The 21,632-nt window shown below is 32.4% G+C and overlaps 1 protein-coding gene across 10 annotated transcripts in view; it reads left to right on the forward strand.

The window, feature by feature from the left end:
• The window catches only part of NfI (Nuclear factor I), a 171,366-nt gene that overhangs the window by 148,613 nt on the left and 1,121 nt on the right, over nucleotides 1-21,632 (forward strand). For 6 of the 10 annotated variants that reach the window (XM_065364373.1, XM_065364375.1, XM_065364369.1 and 3 more), the window contains 7 exons: nucleotides 5,408-5,503; nucleotides 10,249-10,386; nucleotides 10,479-10,670; nucleotides 14,400-14,560; nucleotides 15,590-15,698; nucleotides 16,186-16,424; nucleotides 21,225-21,483. In XM_065364373.1, coding sequence (XP_065220445.1) covers nucleotides 5,408-5,503; nucleotides 10,249-10,386; nucleotides 10,479-10,670; nucleotides 14,400-14,560; nucleotides 15,590-15,698; nucleotides 16,186-16,424; nucleotides 21,225-21,483 — 1,194 coding nt within the window. The remainder of the gene's footprint in view (nucleotides 1-5,407; nucleotides 5,504-10,248; nucleotides 10,387-10,478; nucleotides 10,671-14,399; nucleotides 14,561-15,589; nucleotides 15,699-16,185; nucleotides 16,425-21,224; nucleotides 21,484-21,632) is intronic. The other 4 variants (XM_065364376.1, XM_065364377.1, XM_065364371.1 and 1 more) reach the window with 3 other exon arrangements.

The raw sequence follows: 21,632 nt of genomic DNA on the forward strand, positions 1-21,632 counted from the left end.
ATTTTTGGAGAAATGATAAGGATAATAAATTTAAATTATTTTTCGAGGATATTTTCGGGTGCAATTTATCGTTACATTAAAAAAGGGGGTTAGCACGATAACAATAGTGGGTTATCACGATAAATAAGTATTCACGATGAAAAAGAGGATTGCACGATAAAAAAGTGTATTTCACAATAAAAAAATGTATTGCACGATTTCTTAAAAAATGAACGATAAATTAGGTGGTATCCACGATATATATGATAGTAAGAACAATAAAAAATAAACAATTTCCACGAGAAGTTTTTGACAAAATGAACGATAAATAAGTGATGTCCACGATAAATATGGATAAATAAACGATAAATAAGTGATGTCCACGATAAATAAGGATAAATGAACGACAAAAAGTATAAGATTTTTTCGAGTGAGTAAAAAATGAAGTGTTCTAGTAGGTACCTATTTCAATAAAGCTTTACGAGATAACGCCGGACGACTTCGTTTATGATTTTTACCCAATGGGATGGATTTTGCTGCGAAGGGAGAGTTGAAATTCGGTAAATTTTCACCTGAGCCTAATACTTTTTCTCGAAATGTCGCTATTTTCCTCTAATTGGACTTAGAAAAATCAACGATTCTTAATGAAATTACGAAAAATCCTATTTTTTTACCTATTCGATGGCCTTTGCACCCCTCCTTCTGGGGCCCCATTTTCGTTTCGAACCAAAATAATGTCAAAAATGAATTCTGAAGCCCAAAAAACGTACATATTGATACCCCGCCACTCGACTCTTCCAAAATATTTACCCCTTTGCACCCTTCTCCTGGGGCCCCCATTTGAGGTATGAACCAAAATAATGACAAAAATGAATCCAGCGCCTCAAAATACCTGTGTATCAAAAAGATTGACGTCCAAATTTGCATTCATTTCTGAAATATGATTTTCGACACTCTAAAAAATGAATCTGTCCCACTGTGTGCCAGCGTTTTTTTTTGTCAATGAAAAATATTGTGCTAATAAATGAAAAATATCGTGTTTATCAATGAAAATTATCGGGCTAACAACCTTTTTCAATGGTTGAAAAACGCTGTGCTTACCACCTAAACTACCGTTACTAAGCCATATTTTATCGTTCAAATGGTTATCGTGCTAACCACCTTTTTTATCGTTCAATTATATATTTCCCGATATTTTCATCAATTAAAATTAAAACCTCACACAAGGAATATGGTCAACTTGAAATGATCCACTTCGAATTTTTTGAAGAAAATTTTCGAAAAATTGAAGGAAAAAATACATGATAATGCTCTCGATGAAAAAACAGATACGGTGAAAAATGGTCAAATTCTCCCCCCCCCACCCATTAATTTTGTTTTGTGATTTTGGATTGGAAAAAATTTTCTAGAACCTCGGATCACTTTAAACTGAAAATGTTTGTATTTTTATGAAACGATAAAGTATGAAAAAAAAAAATTGTACAGCAGGATTTTCAATTTTATCCATTGTTTTCACTTTCCTCCCCCCTTTCTGATCACCCTATATAGTTCATTACAACCCTACGTATATGAGCTTCAAATTAACTGGACAAGATAAGTAATAGATACAATGTGTGTGGTGAATGCTTTAACCGGCGTGTTTGTTTATTAATTTAACGAATAGCCAAAAGGCTACGCAGCTCAATACCTAATGTTTTTCGAAAGGGTCCTCTCTCATAGATGAGGATTTATTTCGATCAAATTCGGATAAGTATTTAATTAACGCGTGTTTTAATTAACCTATTTATTAATCGAGTATTGATTTTCAAGCCTGAGTTTTCGTGTGTGTTGTGTCGATATATATAATGGAGGAGGGGGAGGGGAAGAGGAGAATCTTTTGCATTAAACGTAGGTAGTCTGTCTGTTCTGTATGTACTCGTATGTGTACCTCTACCTATTCAGTTTATAGGGAATTTGAGCATTGATTGATTTAATGGAAGGTGAAAAATATTTTCTTTTTTGCCAGACTGGCTAGTGGCTACACTGATTGCATTTTTGATTTCGTAAATTTTTGACGCTAAGAATATTACTTACTTCGTTTTGTTTATTTTGGAACAATTTTTAGGAATTTTGAAATTCGAAAACGTGTGGTGAACGATTGAATCGTTTAAAATGATTTTTCCCAAACGTTTTTTTTTCCTAAAATGGTAGCACTGATTTTAAAAATTCGTTCGAAATTTTCAAAAGAGCTCGAACAATTGAGAAATTTATTTAGATCAAGCTGATTAGCATTTTTAGAGCTCTTTATTCAATCGTTCGTTATGTAAGGGCAAAACGATTGGAAAATGATTCAATTCGTTCATGAACGAGTAACGAGTAATAATTTCTAAACTTGTTATTTATATCAAACAATGAGTCATCTGTCACCTTATAGCATGTGAGCAGTTCTCTTCTCTTCTTCTTCAGCTGACAATAGAAATGAATCGTTCGCGAACGATGTTTCAACATGTGTGGCTTTCTCATAATCACCTTCACCTGCAGTCGAGTTCTGTTTTGAAACTTATGCTTCTGTTTTTTCGTCTCACTTTTTTGACGGTTTAATTTTCTCATTAATCCGAATACCTACGAACAATTGATTCGAATCATTTGCGAACGATGGAGCATCAATGAACTTTCATTAACAAATATTTTATCCGAAAATCAGTAAATCTCCTTCTGTGTGAGTTATTCGTTCAGTGATTCGAATTTCTCATTGGTATCTAGTCTGAATTGTCTGAATCGTTCGCGAACGATTCTCAGTCAATATGCCTCATTTACCAGCACAAATAGATTTGACAGATTTTTCTCTAAAATTACACGCTCTGTAGTTCTGGTTCTGGAAAGCTTCATTTGATATTTAGGATACCTTTCAAAAATAACTGATGCGAATTACGATTCATTCGCGAACGATGATGCATAATTGGAGCTTCATCAGAGTCTTTCTCCATAATGAGTAGGTTGGTGCTTGGTAGATTCAATAAATCTTCATTTTTTAGAGTTCTTTGTCTGAGGATTCGAAACTTTCAGTAATTTTGAATCTGAATCGTTCGCGAACGATTCTCAGTAAATAGATCATAGTTACTCTGGAGTCTGGACAATATTCAATAGATTTTTATTTCGAATTCGAAATGGCGCATATAAAAGTTTGTGAAGCTTCATTTTAATGTTTGATTTGAATCTCGTAAAAATATTTAATTCGAATCATTCGCGAACGATCCATTATTATGAATGAGAATTTAGCCGAATCAGTGGTCAATACCCGCTAAGTGCATGATTTTACTTTTATTGTTCAGCATAGCTCTTGGATTATTGCAATCTTCTATCAATGACTCAATCGAATCGTTCGCGAACGATTCACGATCACGATTCAATATCCAACTATATGATTAGTCGATTAATTTCCTTCATAAAGTGATTTTATCTTTGTTATTCAGTATTCGGAATAGTTCTTGAGCCATTATTGCAATTTTCTGTCAATGACTTATTCGAATCGTTCGCGAACGATTCATGATCACGATTCAATATTCAGCTATAATCAATCGATTGTTTTTTCCCAGCGAGTGATTTCATCTTTGTTATTCGGTATGGTTTTGTGGGCCATTGCAATCTTCTGTCAGTGACTCTTTTGAATCGTTCGCGAATGATTCAGAATTAAGATTCAATATTCAACTCATCAGAGTTGTTGTTTTTTCATGAAATAGTCATTTTCATAATTTTGAAATGAATTGTTTTTTGAACAGTCGCAATTTTGCAACATTTTGCTACTGACTGTTTTGAATCGTTCGCGAACGGTTCACGATTATGATTCATTTTTTTGTTCAATCAGTTATCGTTTTTCCGTAAGACGATTATTTTTATGCATTATTTGGAATGATTTACTGATAAATTGCTGTGTTTTTCTAGAAACTAACTGAAATCGTTCGCGAACGATTCTTAATTATGACTCATTATTTTGCTCAATTAGTTGATATTTTTCCGTGAAGTACCTAGTGATTCATATTCATATTTTTTGGAATAGTTTCCTGAACTATTTCAATATTTTATCTATGACTGATTCGAATCGTTCGCGAACGATTCGAATATGCACTTCAATTATTCTGCCTAATTAGATGGTGTTTTTAAGTACTTGATGATTGATATGATTGTTCTAATTATTTGGAGTCGTTACTTATTCCGATTATTTCAATGACTGATTCGATTCGTTCGCGAACGATTCATGGTCACAATTGATTATTTGGTTCCATCAGTCGTTGTTTTTTCATGAGATGGTTATTTTCATCATTTGGAATGTTTCTTTAGGATATTTCTATCCCTCATCAGTCATCGGTGACAAATCGTTCGCGAATGACTTGTTCGACTGAGATTATTTTTTTACATAAAAATCATTCCAATTTTTTCCCCTCTTGCAGATAATTCTTTGTCAAGATTACTGAGCTCGTTCAATGGCTGCAAAATTGTCAGTAGGTACGACAGATTCTGCAGATGGTTCATGAACGACAAATCTTTCAAAAGTTCAAATCCCCTCTCTCTCCCGGTCCTTTCAAAAAATATGCAAAACGAGGCAATTTTCAAAATATATTTTTTTTAAACACGCATTATTTTTTTTCTAACACTGTTTCATTGATCTAATTTAACATTCTACACACATCTTCAATTTCATTCGCATCTGTCCTCGTTGTTTTTCGCAACTTACCCGAAAAACCTTCACCTTACGAGATACGACCGCTTCTCGCCGAAACAGCACGAATAAAATTCATCTCTTCGTGCCTCGGGGTATATAAAAAGATAAAAGATGATATTTTAAGCGATATTCGATAGTTTATTTCATCGGTTTTATCTGGTTATTTTACTTAAATAGGCTGCTAATACAGCTATAAACGCTGTAAGAATGATGCTGCCAAATGGTGCATAACATAGCCACCGCGCGTCCGCTTATCGTTGTAAAAACTACCCCTATATAAACTTTTAACCAAATAATAATACGCCCGTTTCGGGAAAAGTTTTCCACGAATGTGTATTCTTTCTGTATCATTTGGTATTTGTACACATTTTAAACGAACGAACGACCGAATGAATGAATGAACGATTGATACGACGATGAAAATCACGTCGAATTTATAGTATATTTACATTATCATGTTGTACTTGTACGTATGTACTAAGTACCTATATTTTGTAAGTCAATTTTCATGTAAAATACCATTTATTATGTAATATTGAGAATTACTGTGTGCCTGGGGGATGGATATCCGCGAAAGTACACACAGCCGCGATTGCGAAAAATATTTCGGTTCGAATGCATTTCTGACATTCTTTTTCTTTTTCCTTTTACTCTTTTTTTCTTTTTTTAAAAATACATATGTGTCTATGAAATTAATAAAATCAAAATTTCTTATGGTCTGTGTTGCAGGCTACTCGCATAATCCGTACAACGGAGTTGTATGCAATGACACCATTCTAGCAACCGGAGTATTTTCTTCCAAAGAGCTGTGGAGGCTTTCTAAAGGTACGCTATTCCCTTTTACCATGCAGTAAATTTCAATATTATACATTTAGATGCACATATTTGTATTAGGCTACTATGTAGTTAGATAATTTATTTTTCTAATAAGTATTTTGTACATATTGCGTTATGTAAGGAATTTTCATCTCGACTGCAAACCTTCCCCTGCTCCCCTTTACTTACTCTAACGATGGCGCGATTTTTAACGAAAAAATAAGCTAAACTTATCAGGAAAAAAAATTGTACGTACTCGTAAGTAGTTGCTTAGGTTAGATTTGAACGACGAGACGAGACACTTAGATAAAAATATAACATTGTCGTCTGGCTTTTTCTAAGGCTTTCGAGTGGATTACGTCTACGTCTATAAACAAGGGTTAGACGGCATAAATAGTTATTCTTGTTTTGAAAATGAAGTCTTTCTCATTTCTTGCCTCTCGTCTCGTCTCGCCTTGTCCGTGTGTACAGGATAGAGAGAGACGATAACAAAAGACATAGGGTAGTTTACTATTACTCCATTGTACGAAGAAGTCATTCCATAGAGCACATAATTTTACACTATTTCCATAAAATTTCGATGTTTTTCCTTATTTTTATCGTATTTGCCAGGGCAAAAAATATACTATATACGGACGTAGACACGAGCGAGGGACGAGGGTAGAGTGAACCCAACATACTTGTACTCACATATCTATACAGCTATTTTATATTTAAATCTTTCCTCTCTGCGTTGCTAAAATCGCGAATATTGTTTTGATGATGTTGATGATTGCCCAGATAGTATTGCCCAGATAGTATTGCCCATTTAAGAGCACATATCGAGGCCGTTTTTAAAATTACATAACCAAGGTGAATGTCTCATTTAGAGGTTTTCTTACGTCGTCGTCGTCGTCGTCGTTGTTGTGCTGGCTCGAGTCAGAGATGAGGTGAGGGAGTGGGGGCTTTGGATGTGATTTAGTGTATATTATATGGAGTAGCTCGTAGTGTATCTTTTTTGCTCTGCTGCAGTTGGAGAATGTAGTTGAGAGATTTGTTTGTTTGTTTTTTTTGTGGTCTGCAGGATGTGAAGTGAGTTATGGATAATGTGGGGGAGGGGGAGGGGGAAGAGGATATACGAATTTATGCTGTGTGCTTTAAAGAGTCATAAAAATAAAGAAATAGTGATCTTTAAAAAAAGGAATCAGTTTGGGGAATTTTGTTTTTCAGTTCATTAGGTGTTTAAAAATTATTTTTTGTGAAGATTACTTTCGAACAAAAAAAGTAAATTGTTGGAGTTATTATAAAAGTTGTGTAAAATAATTTCAAAATCTTGTTGTAGAACAATTTAGGATGTTGAAATGTCTTAAAAACTGTTGTAAACATGAAAAGTGTCCTGAAAATTCTATTAAATGTCGAAAAAACAGCCCAATTTTTTCGTAAGAAAATTCAGAAATTTTTTGATGAATTTTTGAATTTTTAATTTATAAAACAACCCCTTCAAAATGTGATCTGATTTTTCTCTGAATATGCTGATCTCTATAAAAGTTACGAATCAGGTTCGAAAAAATTTTTTTCTGCAGATTTGAAAATTTTAAACGAAAATTGATCAATTTTGTTAGAAGTTGAAATGGCAATTTGTAAATGAACCTGCTTTTAAGAAAACACCCCAACGAGCAGCTCGAGTGAATAAATAAATCACTTCAAAAGTTTGGAAAGGCTGAAAATTTTCAGAAATATAGTTGACCAAAAAGACTCAACTATTGAATATTCAATAGTCCAAAAAATTCCCCTACCTTTTGAAGCCACATCCCCCTCTCCTTCAAAATTGGACCTCCAAAAATCAGAATTTTTCTTTGCCCTACTTTTTGGGAGCTTTCTATTGAAAAAATATCAAACTGGGGAAATTTTCTTCTTAGCCGAAAATTTATTCGGGGAAAATTTTGCTTTTTATTGGAGGTTTTCTCATGAAGAACAGATTGGCACTAAAAATTGAAACCGGATTCAAACGGCGACTTAAAATTAGTCATAACCTAGCTTTACCCCATTTTTTTTTCAATTGAAAAAAAATCTAGAAGGGTGACGAAAAAAATACTCTTTAGTGTGGTACATTTTTTGCAGCAGACAAAATTTTACGAAATTGATCCGTTGGCGAATAATCGTTTGCATTTTCCCCTGAAATTTTGTCAGTTTAGCAGGGGTTCCCAAAATACGAGTAGCATTAAAATGTCAAACGCCTGATTATTTTATTCATTATGAGTTCACTTTGACAGTGTATTATTCAAAATGTAACCATGTATGAAATTTTCAGGGTAGATACTTATTTTGGAATATTTTGTGCAACATGTCAAAAGGAGACTCTACAATTTTTCAAATTATTTTTCATTTTTTTTACAATTTTTTGAAATAGGTATGAATTGACTCAATTTTTTCAATTTTTTATTTTACATTTACCCTTGCTTGAGGTGATTGCAAAATTTAAGTTCACTTTTTTGTAAGATTGCCTTTATGCCTTTTTTGCACAATTTTCGTATTTTTCAAAACGTTTAACAACATGAGAAAATTTTTAAAAAATCGAAATCCGATTATAATTTATTGAGAATGTATTTGAAACGTGTTATATTTTTTTCCTATCGTCTGGTGCAATTTTTTACATTTTTGTACTAGGTAAAAGTATCTGGTAATTTAATTTGAGTCTCAAGGAAAGAGCAATGTAGATTTGGGTGGATTGCCCCGAAAAATCAGTAAATTTTGACCAAATTCAGGAGAAACTTCACTTCAAGTGGAAAGTTATTCAGAAAACAATTTAGCTTTGGAGGTGCCCTTAGAGGGGAGGGGAAATAGGCTCTCGAAGAAGGAGCATTTTCGAAAAAAAAGTCTTTTTTCACTCCTGTTGCCACTCAACCTGTTTATTTGTGTTTTAAAAATTTTTCTTCTAGGATATTTTGCATTAATCAAGCCAAAACATCGAAAGGAAAAATTTTTGAAACTGGGAAAATAATTTAGAATGGAGTGGTTCCAATTTTTGGATCATTATAGACAATTTCAAAAATTCAAGAAAAATAGCCAAAAACTTATGAAATTTTTTCAATTTTTTGAAATTTTCAATAATGATTAAAACATTGGCTCCTTTGAGTTCCAAAATGTTTCCCCAGTTTCAGGAATTGTATATTTCAATGTTTTGACTTGATCAATGCAAAATATTGGAGAAGAACAAAATTTTCAAAATTTAAATTTATCCAAAAATAAACGATTTTCAAGTTTTTAAGCGCCCAGTGGTACCCTAAAAGTCCTAAAACTGGTTTAGTAGCGACAGGAGTGATTTTTTCAAAAATTCCCCCTGTTTGAAGGCTCATTTTTTCTCCTCTAGGGGCATTTCCGGAGCTAAAATGTTTTCTGAGTAATTTTCCACTCAAAATGAAAATGGGATGACTACACAGTATTATCAATTTTTCATATTTTTTTTATTTCTTTGCGAATTGAGGACTGGGCGAACAGTCGAACACTACACAATCGAATTCTGAACTCAGCGCTCTCGAATTAGTTTGGTTAATTCTAGGATTTTTTCGAAATTGGAGAGGAAGAGGCGGGAGAGGGTCGAAGAGGTATTGGAAAGTCGTTATGAAAAAATGAGCCAATCTTCTAATTTATTGCTGTCAATAACCTCACAAACGGCAGGTCACTGGTGATTTCAATTGTTTTGCTATTTTGACAATGTTTATCGCTGAATATTTGAAATACCTAAAATTCTTATGAAGTTTACTTTATTATGTAGATCCAACACTATCGAAGAGAACTTGTAATCGACAGTGGATTTGAAGATCCAAATTTAATTTTTAGCTGCAGTTATGTGGAATAAATCTTGCATAAATTGTTTTCAACCCATTCAATTTTTTCAAATTTTCAAGTACTTAGGTATTCCAGATCGCATTATAAAGCTCAATTTACACTTTATATTTGCTTCGCATGTGTACGTAGTAAATCCCTCGCCAGTTTTAGTGTTCGTTCTACTACAACCGCAAATCATTTCCAATTGAAAAACGTCGTCGTCGAGTTTTCGTTTATATGCATCCGTCTCCTACCCCACCTAATATATTTTTTTTTTACCAAAAACACTAGAATTATTCCAAATAATAATACTCGTACGTACATAAATTCTACATACATGCACATAAAATAGAGCATCGGAACCTTTTTATATGTGCAAGTACATTGGAAGATTTGCGCTTACTACGAAATCCAAAAAATTGTCGTACAATTGCGCGAGAATTGAACTCGCAGAAGCGAAGAAGAAAAAAGGAATGGAGATAAAAACACTTCTAGTGTGGTGGCGAGAACGTAAAACCGTCTTAGTTGGGCCTTTAATAAAGAATATATTGCGCGATAACGTACTGATACCCTATATCATCAATTACGCACAGCACATTTAGCAAACGTGTCCGAAATGGACGTATAATCCTAAAGGCCAATATTATATACGAGGAGTACTATTTCGAAGCTCTCATTCTTGGCCTTTTTATTTTCACGTACATAGTTTTTTTTTTCGCAACTCGAACATAGTACGAAATAAGTAAGTGTTATATTTTCAAAGCATAACTATAAATTATCGCGTGGTATAGCTCGGGACCTGGGACCAGGGACCAAGGGTGAGGGTAAATAGTTTGGGAAAAAGTTCGAATTAGTTTTTAGACAAAAGCTAGGCTAGTGTTGGTAGTTTTTATAGTAAAAGCATAACGTACTAATGTGTATGGTTTTTGTTTTATTTTTGTTCGCAGCATCCATTGTTCAAAATCCTAACGGTATGCAGGCGCCTTTAAATGTAATTAAAATCGAAAATCCGGGATATTATTGTAATAGTTATACGCCTCCGGTGTCCGATCATACGGCCATGATGCCTCCTTCAACTGGTTATAGTAAGTTTTTTGGTTTATGTAGTGAATGATGATTAGATCAAGTGGCAATAGTGTAGGTATCTATAACGTGGCGAATTTTGATTGTATCGTAGGTCCTATGTCGCTGCAAAGAACCCAGAGTCCTAATGAAATACGAAATAAACGTATGAGAAGGCTGAGCTCGGCCGAGGAAGAAATGGAACTCAATGCCAGAGATAAAACCAACACCGAAGTAGCATTTTATGGACAAAGTCCGGCTTCGTTGTCCAGCCAAACTAGCTGGCATTCTTCCGATGTTGAACATGGTAAGTGAAATTGGAATACATATACCTACTCAATACTTTTTTGGTAGCTCATGTCTCACACTTGAGCAGAATTCAGCCCTTCAAGATACATCAGTATGATGATCCTAAAACCAAAAAAATACCAGAACCGATATATGTAATTTTTAACCCAAAACAATCCCGGAACTGAAACAAAATCGTTTCAGTTTTGAGATTTCAAATTTTTGATTTTTTTCCTTGTCATTTTACATCATTTATCATCATTCATTCAGATTATAATAGAAATTACTCTACGAATTGAGCAAAATACTAGTACACCATCGGATTCCCAATGTCCAAACCTCCCATTTTTCAGACTCCTTGCAGGGTCCATTAGTCAATTTGGGCTTAAAATTTGTTGAAATGAAAATCCCAAAACTGGAACCAAAATCATGTTTTCAATCCCAAAACCAATCCCAAAACCAAAATAAAAATTTAGAAGAAAAAAACTAAAACAAAAAAATCCAATCTCGAAATGAATAAATTTTGATCCCAAAACTGAAACCCAATCCCGAAATCGTTTCGGACCAACAGCTCTGCAAAAAAGCAACAAACAGGTCAACGTCCACTCAGCCTTCATACGAGTAGATGTTACCAAAGCTTTTGACTCGCTACGGTATGACTTTCTGCTAAAGGCTCTCCTCAAACAGGGTGTTCCAAAATCATAGGTACCTATTGTAAAATTGATCAAGGAAATCAAGGAAATGTATACGAATCTAAAGGCAAGAATAATTATTATGGTAATAACAGGAAAGTATTTCAGCATAGAGAGAGGTGTGAAGCAAGGGGACCCCCTCTTTTCAGTTCTTTCAACTGTGGGCTAGAAAAGATTTTAGGGTCAACAAACTGGGAGGATAAGAGGATAAACCTGTACAACAATGGTCGACGTTGACATTTACATTGAGTGTGTTTTTTTCCATCTTAATGATAGGAAAATGATCAATTACCTAGTTATTTAGTAAGAATCTTCTGTCTGTAAAGAACCCAGATTAATAAAAATTTTCAAAATTTTCTCATTATCTGATACATACCTCGACATACCACCTAAACAAGTTGATGTAAAATTTGATGCTAGAAATTTACATCTACAACTACGTTGACCAATTTTTTAGTATCAAAATTTATGTTTCAGTGTTTAAAATTTCAGTAGACATTTAAAAACATGATTTTGTTTAAAGAGGAGAGCAAATTTTTTATGGAATTGATGAAATTATTCGTGTTTTTCTTGTTTTGAAGTTGTTGATGATACGTCAATGTGAAAGTTGATTGTCCACAAATTACATTAAGTAATACCAACACCAACCGGCAACCTCAACTGAATTTTCAAAGATTTCCCAAATTTAGGGAATGACTTTGATATTGTGGATATTTTATTGATGTCGAATTTCACATCAGCATTAATATCGACATGTTGTTGACATGAAAATGTATTAGTTCAGTACTCTTAGATAAAGTATTGCACTTTTTTCTATGAGCTGTGGGCAGAGTTGGGATTTTACACGTAGAATATAATATTCTACATTTTCGTGTAAAATATGTAGAATATGTAGAATATGTAGAATATTGTGTAAACTATGTAGATAACGCATTTGATTGGCTAGTTTTCAAATATGGTGAATTTTTGAGATATTTTGTCTGCAAAAATGGTCATAATTAGTATGTTGTGTGTGTGATAAAATAAAATGATAAGAGGATTGGGTTCGGAATCAAAAATTGAAAACTTGATTAAATTTTTTATTACCTACTTTGAAATTTAATTTTTTTTAAAATAGGTACCTAGACCTACTATGAAGCCAACCTGAAAATGTTGTAAACAATTTTCAAGTTTGGTCTAAGTTCCCATCTCTTTAGATCTGGAAAAAAAATTGGCGAGGAAGATTGAATTTCATTGCTTTTCTCATTTTCATACGAAAAATTGAGAATGGATGAAAAAAAAACAATCAGAAACGTTATCTACATATTCTACATTCTACATATTCTACAATTATATTCTACTAATATTTTGCTTAATTTGTCGAGTAATTTCTATTGTAATCTGAAAGAATGATCATAAATGATGTAAAATGATAATTCATCATTTCATAGAAATCAAATCAGGGAAAAAATCAAAAATTTGAAATCCCAAAACTGAAACGATGATTTTGTTTCACTTCTGGGATTCTTTTGGGTTCAAAATTATATCAGTTCCGGCATGTTTTCAGTTTTGGGATCAAGAAAAATAACAATTTTGGTTTCGTGATTGGTTTTGGGATTGGATTTGGATCGGAATTCAATCGGTTCTGGTTTCGGGGTCGTTTCGGACCCAAAGCTCTGAATTGTACAGACTTCCAGTGTGTACCTCTCAAAAGTGGCCTTTGCGTGGACACTGCTATCAGTATGAGCAATGAATAACTTTGAAAAAATTATTTTTGAAAATTTCCAATTTTGAAACTAAAATTTTGTAACATTATGTAGCAGGCGGTTGACATAAATTTCAATGCCCATGTCAATCCATAACATTGATTGGCAGTTACATCAAAAGTAGCATGGTCATTGTTCTACGGGAAGGAATTTTAATCGATGGAGAACTTCTAAGCCAATTACGTTTTTCAAATGATGTGGTGTTTTTTGCAAATGACATGGAAGAATTGGAACAAATGATTAAAGAATTGAGAAAAATAGTGAAAAATGCGGGGCTAAAAATTATTTATGAAAAAAAATCTCTAAAAAAATACCAAAAACGAAATGAAAATTGAAGGTCAAAACATAGAAATTGTAATAGAAACTATGTGTACCTATATAGGTATATCTGGCTAAGTCATATTTTTTGAGGACAGTACCAAAAAATCAAAAATACTTTCAAAGGTCTTTTTCAGAAGTACTTCAAAAGTCAGATTTTCAATGTGTGCGTACTTCCAGCTGTAGCTTATGGCTCCCAAACATGAACTCTGACTAGAAAAATTATGAACAAACTCGAAACAATCCAAAACTCATTTAGAAAAGCTAATAAAATGTGTACTACATGTAAAAACAATGAAAAAAAAACTAAAAAATAATTCAAACTGCGAACGTTTTCTAATCATCCAAACTAAATAATTTTAAAAAGCTGCCTAAATTTTAACGTTGCTCCATTTTCAACTTGATCTGCTGATTTTCAATATGGAATTTCAACATTCACTTAACGTCTGCATTGACAAATTTCCAAAGCTGCTTTAAATTCGGCATCACTTGATCCAAAGCTATCCTAAGCTTATGACGTAGCCCAAACTTCAACATGAACTGCTAACCTTCAACTTTGACTGTATATCTTGGTATCCTGATCATCTACAATGAATACCCAACTTTCAGAGCTGTCTAAACTTCAACATTGCTGAAACTTCTACATGATCTGCTGATCTGATCTTCAACATGGACTGAGATTTGGTTAGGTACCTACTAATCGTTAACTCTGTCTGCACTTCATTTCCTATGGTACTGCTCAAACTTCAACATTGCTTGATCTTTTGATTAAACTTCTTCATCGTCTAAAACTTGAACATTGATCAAACTTAAAGCGAAAAAAAAAAATGTGCAACCCGAAATCAGAAAATGATTGCCCATATTAATGCATCAAGCTGCCTCTACTGGAACTTTCCGAATCTTTTGAAAAAATTTTTAAATATTTCTATTTAGAACCAAAATGATTCTCGAAACTTGTTACCTAACCTAGATTTTATTTTCTTCATTTTCTAGGATTATCAGCTCAACACAGCGTTGCCTCATTAGCTGCCGCATCAGCATATTACGGATCTGAACAACACAGTCCGGTCAAGTATCCAGAAAATGGCCACGATACGCTTTCAGATTTCGTCACCTTTGTTTGCCAAGAAGCCGAGAGCACGCAAGGAACTCAAGTAAGTGTAGACAGCGTTTTGCAAATATTACCATGAGAATTTGCTCCATAACATGCTCCAATACTAATCTCAATACGAGTTTTTTTCTTTCTTTTTTTTTTTTTTGGATTGGATGGTTATTATTTTCATTCCCTCCCTTTGCCTTCGTTTTCGATTAATTGAGATGCTATTCTTGTAGATACTTACATAGTACCTACCTATTCTTATTTTAGCAGTCTTACGTGTATCAGCTCCATACCTACATATTTCTTTGTTCTGCACAGGGATAGTGAAGTTGACCGTCTTCCACAATATATTGTGTAATTTCTCGAAAATTATGGAAAGGGTTACAACCAATATTCTGTAGAGCTTTACTTTCTCTTCATATGGCATCAAAGTCTCTTTCTTATGAGTAGGTACTGAATTTTTGAGAAAATTAATAAGGAATATTACAAATTAAGGTAGGAATATTTAAAAAATTCCTGCTAAAAATAGAAGTATTCTTTTTCAATAGTTCAAATTTCTCTATTAGTAAGTCTATACTATACTTAGGTACTGGAAATTTAAATCAGTGTCGAAGTTAACGCCCCTAGCGGCATCTGTGAAGTTGAAAGCAGAATTATCTAAACGAAGGGGTGAACAAGATGAACTAAATCGAGAAAGAAACCCTAAAATCAGCTGATATAAAAATAAGACCATCTCTCTTTTGAATCTAATCCTACTGAAAATCAGCAACTCTTATTTCTATTCAAGGAAATTCGGTCTCGGTCTAGCTCCAATTTTCAACACCCCCCTTTCCTTTAGAAATAACTTTCAGCTGTTCTGTAGCCTTTAAGGAATTTTTCAATTTTTTTTTTTAATTACTTGGTGCAGAAAAAAAATATCAATTTGAGCTTGCAAAATTGTATCTAAGGATCGACCAAAAACAATTTATTATCATCAGAGGAACAAAATTCACTTTTTTCCCACCCAATTTGAAAAATTGCATACCCGAATAACAGGTTCACCGGCAATTAATTAATTATGGAAATTGTAATTTTGTACATATAGGCTGGTCCATCGCGAAGTCCGACGAAGTTAACGTATTACTCGAGTTCGATGCTACCGCCGCCACCTCCGCCGCCCATGGCTCGCCCAGTAACGATAATTCGATCAACCGGTATATGAACATTTTTTTTTGTTATTATTTCAATCATATAACTAAATTATTAGCAAATTGATTGCCTACGAGTATCTATTATTATATCTTCAGAGGTGGTTGTACTGACACTTGATGCGCTGCTGTGTGAGTTTATACCTACCTACGATCAACCAACGGTAGCTCGTGATGAGCATACCAATCGATTCCAGAGAGAGGAAGAGAGAGAGAGAGAGAGAATCTGCACCTTTCATGTACCTGTATTAGTGTATTATTCACTTGTTGTGTGAGGTGTGAGGTGTATTTTCTCTTTGCATACACGCGCATAAAATTAACCACCTCTGAAGGCAATTAAGCGCATTCTTGCGATTACCTCTTTTTTTCTCACTTTTTTTCTTTCTTTTTTTTATCCTCCTACTAAATTACTCGTACAGTATCATCTTCTCTCAAACTATTAATTAGCTTGATTGAACGAATAAAACGATGAAAAAAAAATTCTTTGACGTAGGTGAACTGACAATTACGACCGCAAATTCACCACCTACATCTATTTCACCTCCGATTGCAGGTGAACCGTCACCGGGCATGGTCGACCGAGGGGGTTCTCCGCCGTCTAATCAAGTTGGACAATCTGATGTGCAGCTTGTAACTCCTACATCTGGTTCTGGTCGCAGCATAGTGTCCAGTCCGTTCGCCGTTACTAGTCGTGAATATCATTTTTCCCATATTCACCCGCAGCCAGGACAGGTACACTATAGTTTCAGTCCTGCACATGATTTCAATCCATCCAATTACTAATCGAAAATTATACTATACCTACCTATCGTTGATGTGTGATTTTGATTTGATTACAAAACCTGTAAAACGTTTTTTTTTTTTGCCTACTTTAATCTACTCTGCTATCTCTCTTATTAACTTTTACTTCGTTTTGTCCTGTTGTCCTGTTTCTTTCCATTCATCTCCATATTGTGTATGTCTCTGTCTCTGTCTTTGTGTGTTTCTATCTCTCTCTATCCCCCGTTATTGTTGTTGTTGTTGTTTTTGTTGTTGATGTAAAACGATGCCGATGGCTATGTATATTTTTAATACGTGTTAACCGTAGCTTAGCTAGATAGTTTTTTTTCTCTTTGCTTCATTCGTTTAACAAATTCGTGTTTGTTTTTGTTTTATTCATTTTTTTCTCTCTTTTTGTTTTTGTTTTTTATTTTTTACGTACGTTTTTTTTTCTTTATTTTTATTTATAATTTTTTTTTCATTATTAATTATTTTGCGTGTTACTATACCTATACGTACGTATACCTATAATTAAATATGTGTACCTATTTAGTGAACTTCAACGACAGCCAGTGCAGTGTAAAATACGTATCTGTTATCTACATCTCATTAATTTTTAATAAGTACAAAAGCAGGGAGTTTCTAAATTTTTTTGCCATTTTCCCTCTTTTAATGAAAATTTTTCTCAAAAATTAGTTCATCAAAGTAATTATCATTTATGCACAGCACGTCGTTCTCAAGAAGTTTTCAATAGTCTTCGTCCATTTTTACAAACTTAACGAAGCTTTTTGCTATTTTTATTGTGATTTTGCCCAACTTTTCTAGTATTTTTTTTTTTTACATATTTTATTTTATTTTCTCTTTTGGGTTAAATTAAAAAATATACTGATAGATGTATTCGTTAAGTACAAAAGCATTAGTTGGTGTTCGCGGCTCAAAAAAACATTTGTAATTTAGTCATTTTATAGGTGGGAGGACAGAGTAGTCGGAAACATCTCACAGAACACGATGTTTTCAAGAAAAAGTTGACTTACCAAAAAATTCCAGTTTTTTATTACACACCCCTCTTTCCTCCCCCTTCCAGGTAATATAAATTGAAGAAATTGAGGAAAATTCATTTCAAATGGATTATTCGAAAAAAAGACAAATTTATACATACATAAATTTAAAAAATTTCATTGAAGCTAAATTTAAAACTTCAAAAAATTGAAATTTCAATTTAAAAAAAAGGACTTCTAATTAGGTTGAAAAATTGAAAGACATTACATTTGAACCTAAAGAAAACTCGATCAGAGAAAAATCGGATCTCCATCCTAAGAAACTATGTACTTCCATTGGAATTATGGAAGAAAAATCATTTAAGTATAAAGATGGAAGTATGTTGCTTAAAATTCTTAAAAAACTGGCTTTAAAAAACACTTTGTTTGAAAATTGAGACGAAAATTAAATGTAGAAAAAAAATCATTAAGATCAAAAAAGTTGAAATTTGTTTTCAAAATGGATTTTTATTATGTGAAAAATTTTCTAAAAATCATTCAAAGCTGAAAATATCACTTTGAAAAAAAAATTGGGAAAGAAAAGTGAGGGAAAAATTGGAAGTGGAATATCAGATAATGAGAGATGAAAAACTTGAAATTTGAAAAACTGAATTATCGCAAAAAGACCACGACTAATTAAATTCAGAAATTTAAAAAAAAAAACATTCAAAGTTGAAAAAATTAGAAAAAAGTAAACATTTTATTCGAAATTTCAAAAAATTGGATTTAAAAAACAAATTTAGTTGAGAATATTTTTAAAAAATGAATGCAAAATATAGAAATTGAAAAATTGAAAAAAAATAATGGTTTATAATCATAAAAAATGGACAAAGCGAACTGAAAAAATTATTTTAAAAAAACATTCGAAGCTGATAATACGTATTACTTAATATAAAAATATTAGATTTAAAAAAAAAAGTTTGGTCAAGTAAAGAAACTCGAAACAAATAAAGTAGGTAGGTACCTAGGTGAATATGAAATATTAAAATTGAAAAAAAAATGAAAAATTGCGAAAAAGAGGACTTTAATCATAAAAATAGACACAACTGAGTTGATTTTTTTTTTCATTTCATCCCAAGTTGAAGAAGTTTTTGTAAATTGAAAAGACTCAATTTCGATAGTTGAAAGAAAAAAAACCGACATAAATTTATCGAGAAATTGAAAAAAAAATCGGGCTTAAGTGAACAATATTGACTTAGGTTTTTTTAAAAATGGATTTGAAAAGCATAGCTAAGTTTTGAAAAACAAAATGTGCAAAATAGAAAGTGTTTAAATTTGAAAAAATTTGGAAATTTGCAAAAAATCAATGGACAAATTGGTCGAGAAAATTGACAATTTCATTTGAGTTGGGAAATTTGGATTCCTTAAGTTGATTGCCAGTTTCGATCGTTTTAAAAAAAAGAAAATTCAATTTTTTAATATTTTGGAAATTAATTTTTAAAAAAATGAATTTACGATGTTTTTAATTTATAGAAATGGTTTTTTTTTTCTATTGAGAACACTTTGGTACCAGCTTTTAAAAAAATATATATTTCAAGAGATCTAAAATTTCAAAAAAATGAGTTGTGAGCACAAAAAAATTATCTGAGATAATTTTTAAAGAAATTGTTGAAAGTTGCAAAGATTAAAATTGAAAAATTGGCTTCGATTGTCCAAAGCTTTATTAAAGACAGTGATGATTTTTCTGTTTGAAACACGTAATTTTGCTTTTAAAAAAATGATAAAAACTCAAAGAAAACTGAAAATATTGACTAAAATAAGATTTTGATTTTTTTCCTTTCTTACCATTTTTATTCAAGAATACAGAATATTCAAAAAAATAAAAAAAATGAAGAATTTGATTTTCCCCCTCTCTTACTATTTTTATTCAAGAATACAGAAGATGATATTCAAAAAAAATAAAAAAATAAAAAAAATGAAGAAGTGAAACAAGTCGATTTTGTCCTTTGAAAGAATTGAGGCTAATCGGAAATTGAATAGGCAATGTAGATGATAACGCTTTAAAGTTTAGATTGAAATACCTAATTACTCACCTATTAAATTTAACTTGAAGAATTTTTACAACCCCTTGTGGTATATTTCTTATTTTTCAGTTCCAAAGTGTTTCTTTCAGATGAATTAAAAATCCATGAGAGTTTTAAATTTGTGAATTTGTAATCCTCAATTTTTATTGCTCATAAAAAGAAACAAAAACCCTAACCTATCTCATCAAGTGAATTATACTTGGGGAATATGAGAATTAATGACTATTTTAGATTTGACCAGAGCAGGTAATTCGTACTGCATATTGTGTTCTAAAAGGTTGCACTCGAGAAACCAGACATAAATTTGCGTATTCAAAATTTTCAATTTTATATCCCATTTCATGACACTGATCTGGATAAAACCCCACGTATATGTATTTTACCAATTTTACTCATTCTGCATTCAGATATTATTGATTCATATAATTTCAAAGTCGTTGATCCTGAATTTTAAACTGAAAAATCGTGGGTTGGGCTACGGAGGTGAGGAAGTGGGGCTATAATAGAAAATAATGGTATATCGTAAAATGAGCCGAATCTCAACATCAAAATCAATCACCAACTTTGTCTTATGCTTTATTGATATTTACAAATAGGTTTCATCTCAATTTTTTTTTTATTGCGTTAATTCTAAAAATATTAAGACGATTGCGAATGATTTCATTGGTGCCATATAGATTAGCTAGTTTCTTATAATTATAAGAAGTAGGAAATTATACCTATTACTTAGGAGTGGAGCGTATGATGATTATTTTTCAAATATTTTTAATCAAATTGATTTAATTTAATGTGAACGATTGAGGTAGAACGAATTTTTATTATTATTTTTCTCCATGTATATTATTCTAATGTATATGATCTCAAAAAAATTATAATTTAATAGTCTTGCTCGATTTCCGGCAGAGTTCAAATACTTACTTACTAATATCTTAGCTCAATATTTTTCTCGAAGCAATGTACCTATGAATAATTTTTCGATTCAACTTTTTGGTATTATCTACCATTAAATTTGAGAACTTCGCCGAAAAAAAAACCGTTGCAATATTAAATTAAAAAAACTATTCTATACTTTACTTACCTACTTGTTACTCGATGTTAGTTTTGTCTTCTTGTCCCCCATAAATCAGTATTATTATAAATTATGCTTTGTAAATTTTTGGAATTTTAATTTATAAAATGTAATTTACATAAATTCCATGTGATATTACATTAATGTATTTATATATTAAGAATCAGCTGTTTTTTAATGTAGTTTGCAATAAAGTTTGATTTTTTATGTTATTCGATGTACCTACTTAAAAAAATGTGTTTGTGTTCCGATTAATTGAAAATCCACATACCTACTTAGATCTATAGTGATCTGATGAACTAACATGGTACCTACGTACAATTTTGTAGTTCGAGTTGAATAACTGCGCTTGATTGTTTTTTTTTTGTTGAGAATAACTTTTTACTAATGATAGCGAAGCTTGCGTTTGAAAGTTTTTAGAGCAACGCGTAGATGCTGGAGAAACGTGTAAGCTCATAATCGAGAGTATTTGTCGATTTGAAAATACATACATTAGTGAAAAAAAGACCAGCATGTGTTTGATCCGTTTCTAACACGACAATTTCTTTAGTTTACTTGTTCGTTCGAAACAGAAAATTATTAAAGAAGAAAGATAGAATTGCCAGAAGTTTAACTCGAGTATGTTTGTGTTTTTTTACTTTAGTTATTTAGCTATCCTAGCATCACGTCGGTGGGTGGCATGTCTGGTGTTATAAGTCCGACCAATCTTAGTTTATTTTCCACTCCGGTTACGGTGAATTCGCCTCGAGCGTCCAGACATCCTCAAGTAGTGCAGCCTCCTCGGTGGACTACTCAAAATTCATCGTCGGCTCCGCAATTCATCGGCTTGGATGAAGATTACATGATGACTCCGTTGATGCCTGGTGCAACTGCTGAAGCCAGTGGTACCTTAATGGATGACGGTGAGTTTATAATATTTACTGGGATCGAAATCTTAGTCTATGTCAATATTTTTAAAACACCTCAAAAGTTCTGCTAGTCCCCATTAAAAAAAAGAAATTTCTGTTTCCACTTTCCACAATTCCAATTTTCTCAACTTTCTTCTAGAATC

Source organism: Planococcus citri, chromosome 4 (genome assembly GCF_950023065.1).
Source record: "Planococcus citri chromosome 4, ihPlaCitr1.1, whole genome shotgun sequence".
Classification (NCBI taxonomy): Eukaryota; Metazoa; Arthropoda; class Insecta; order Hemiptera; family Pseudococcidae; genus Planococcus; species Planococcus citri.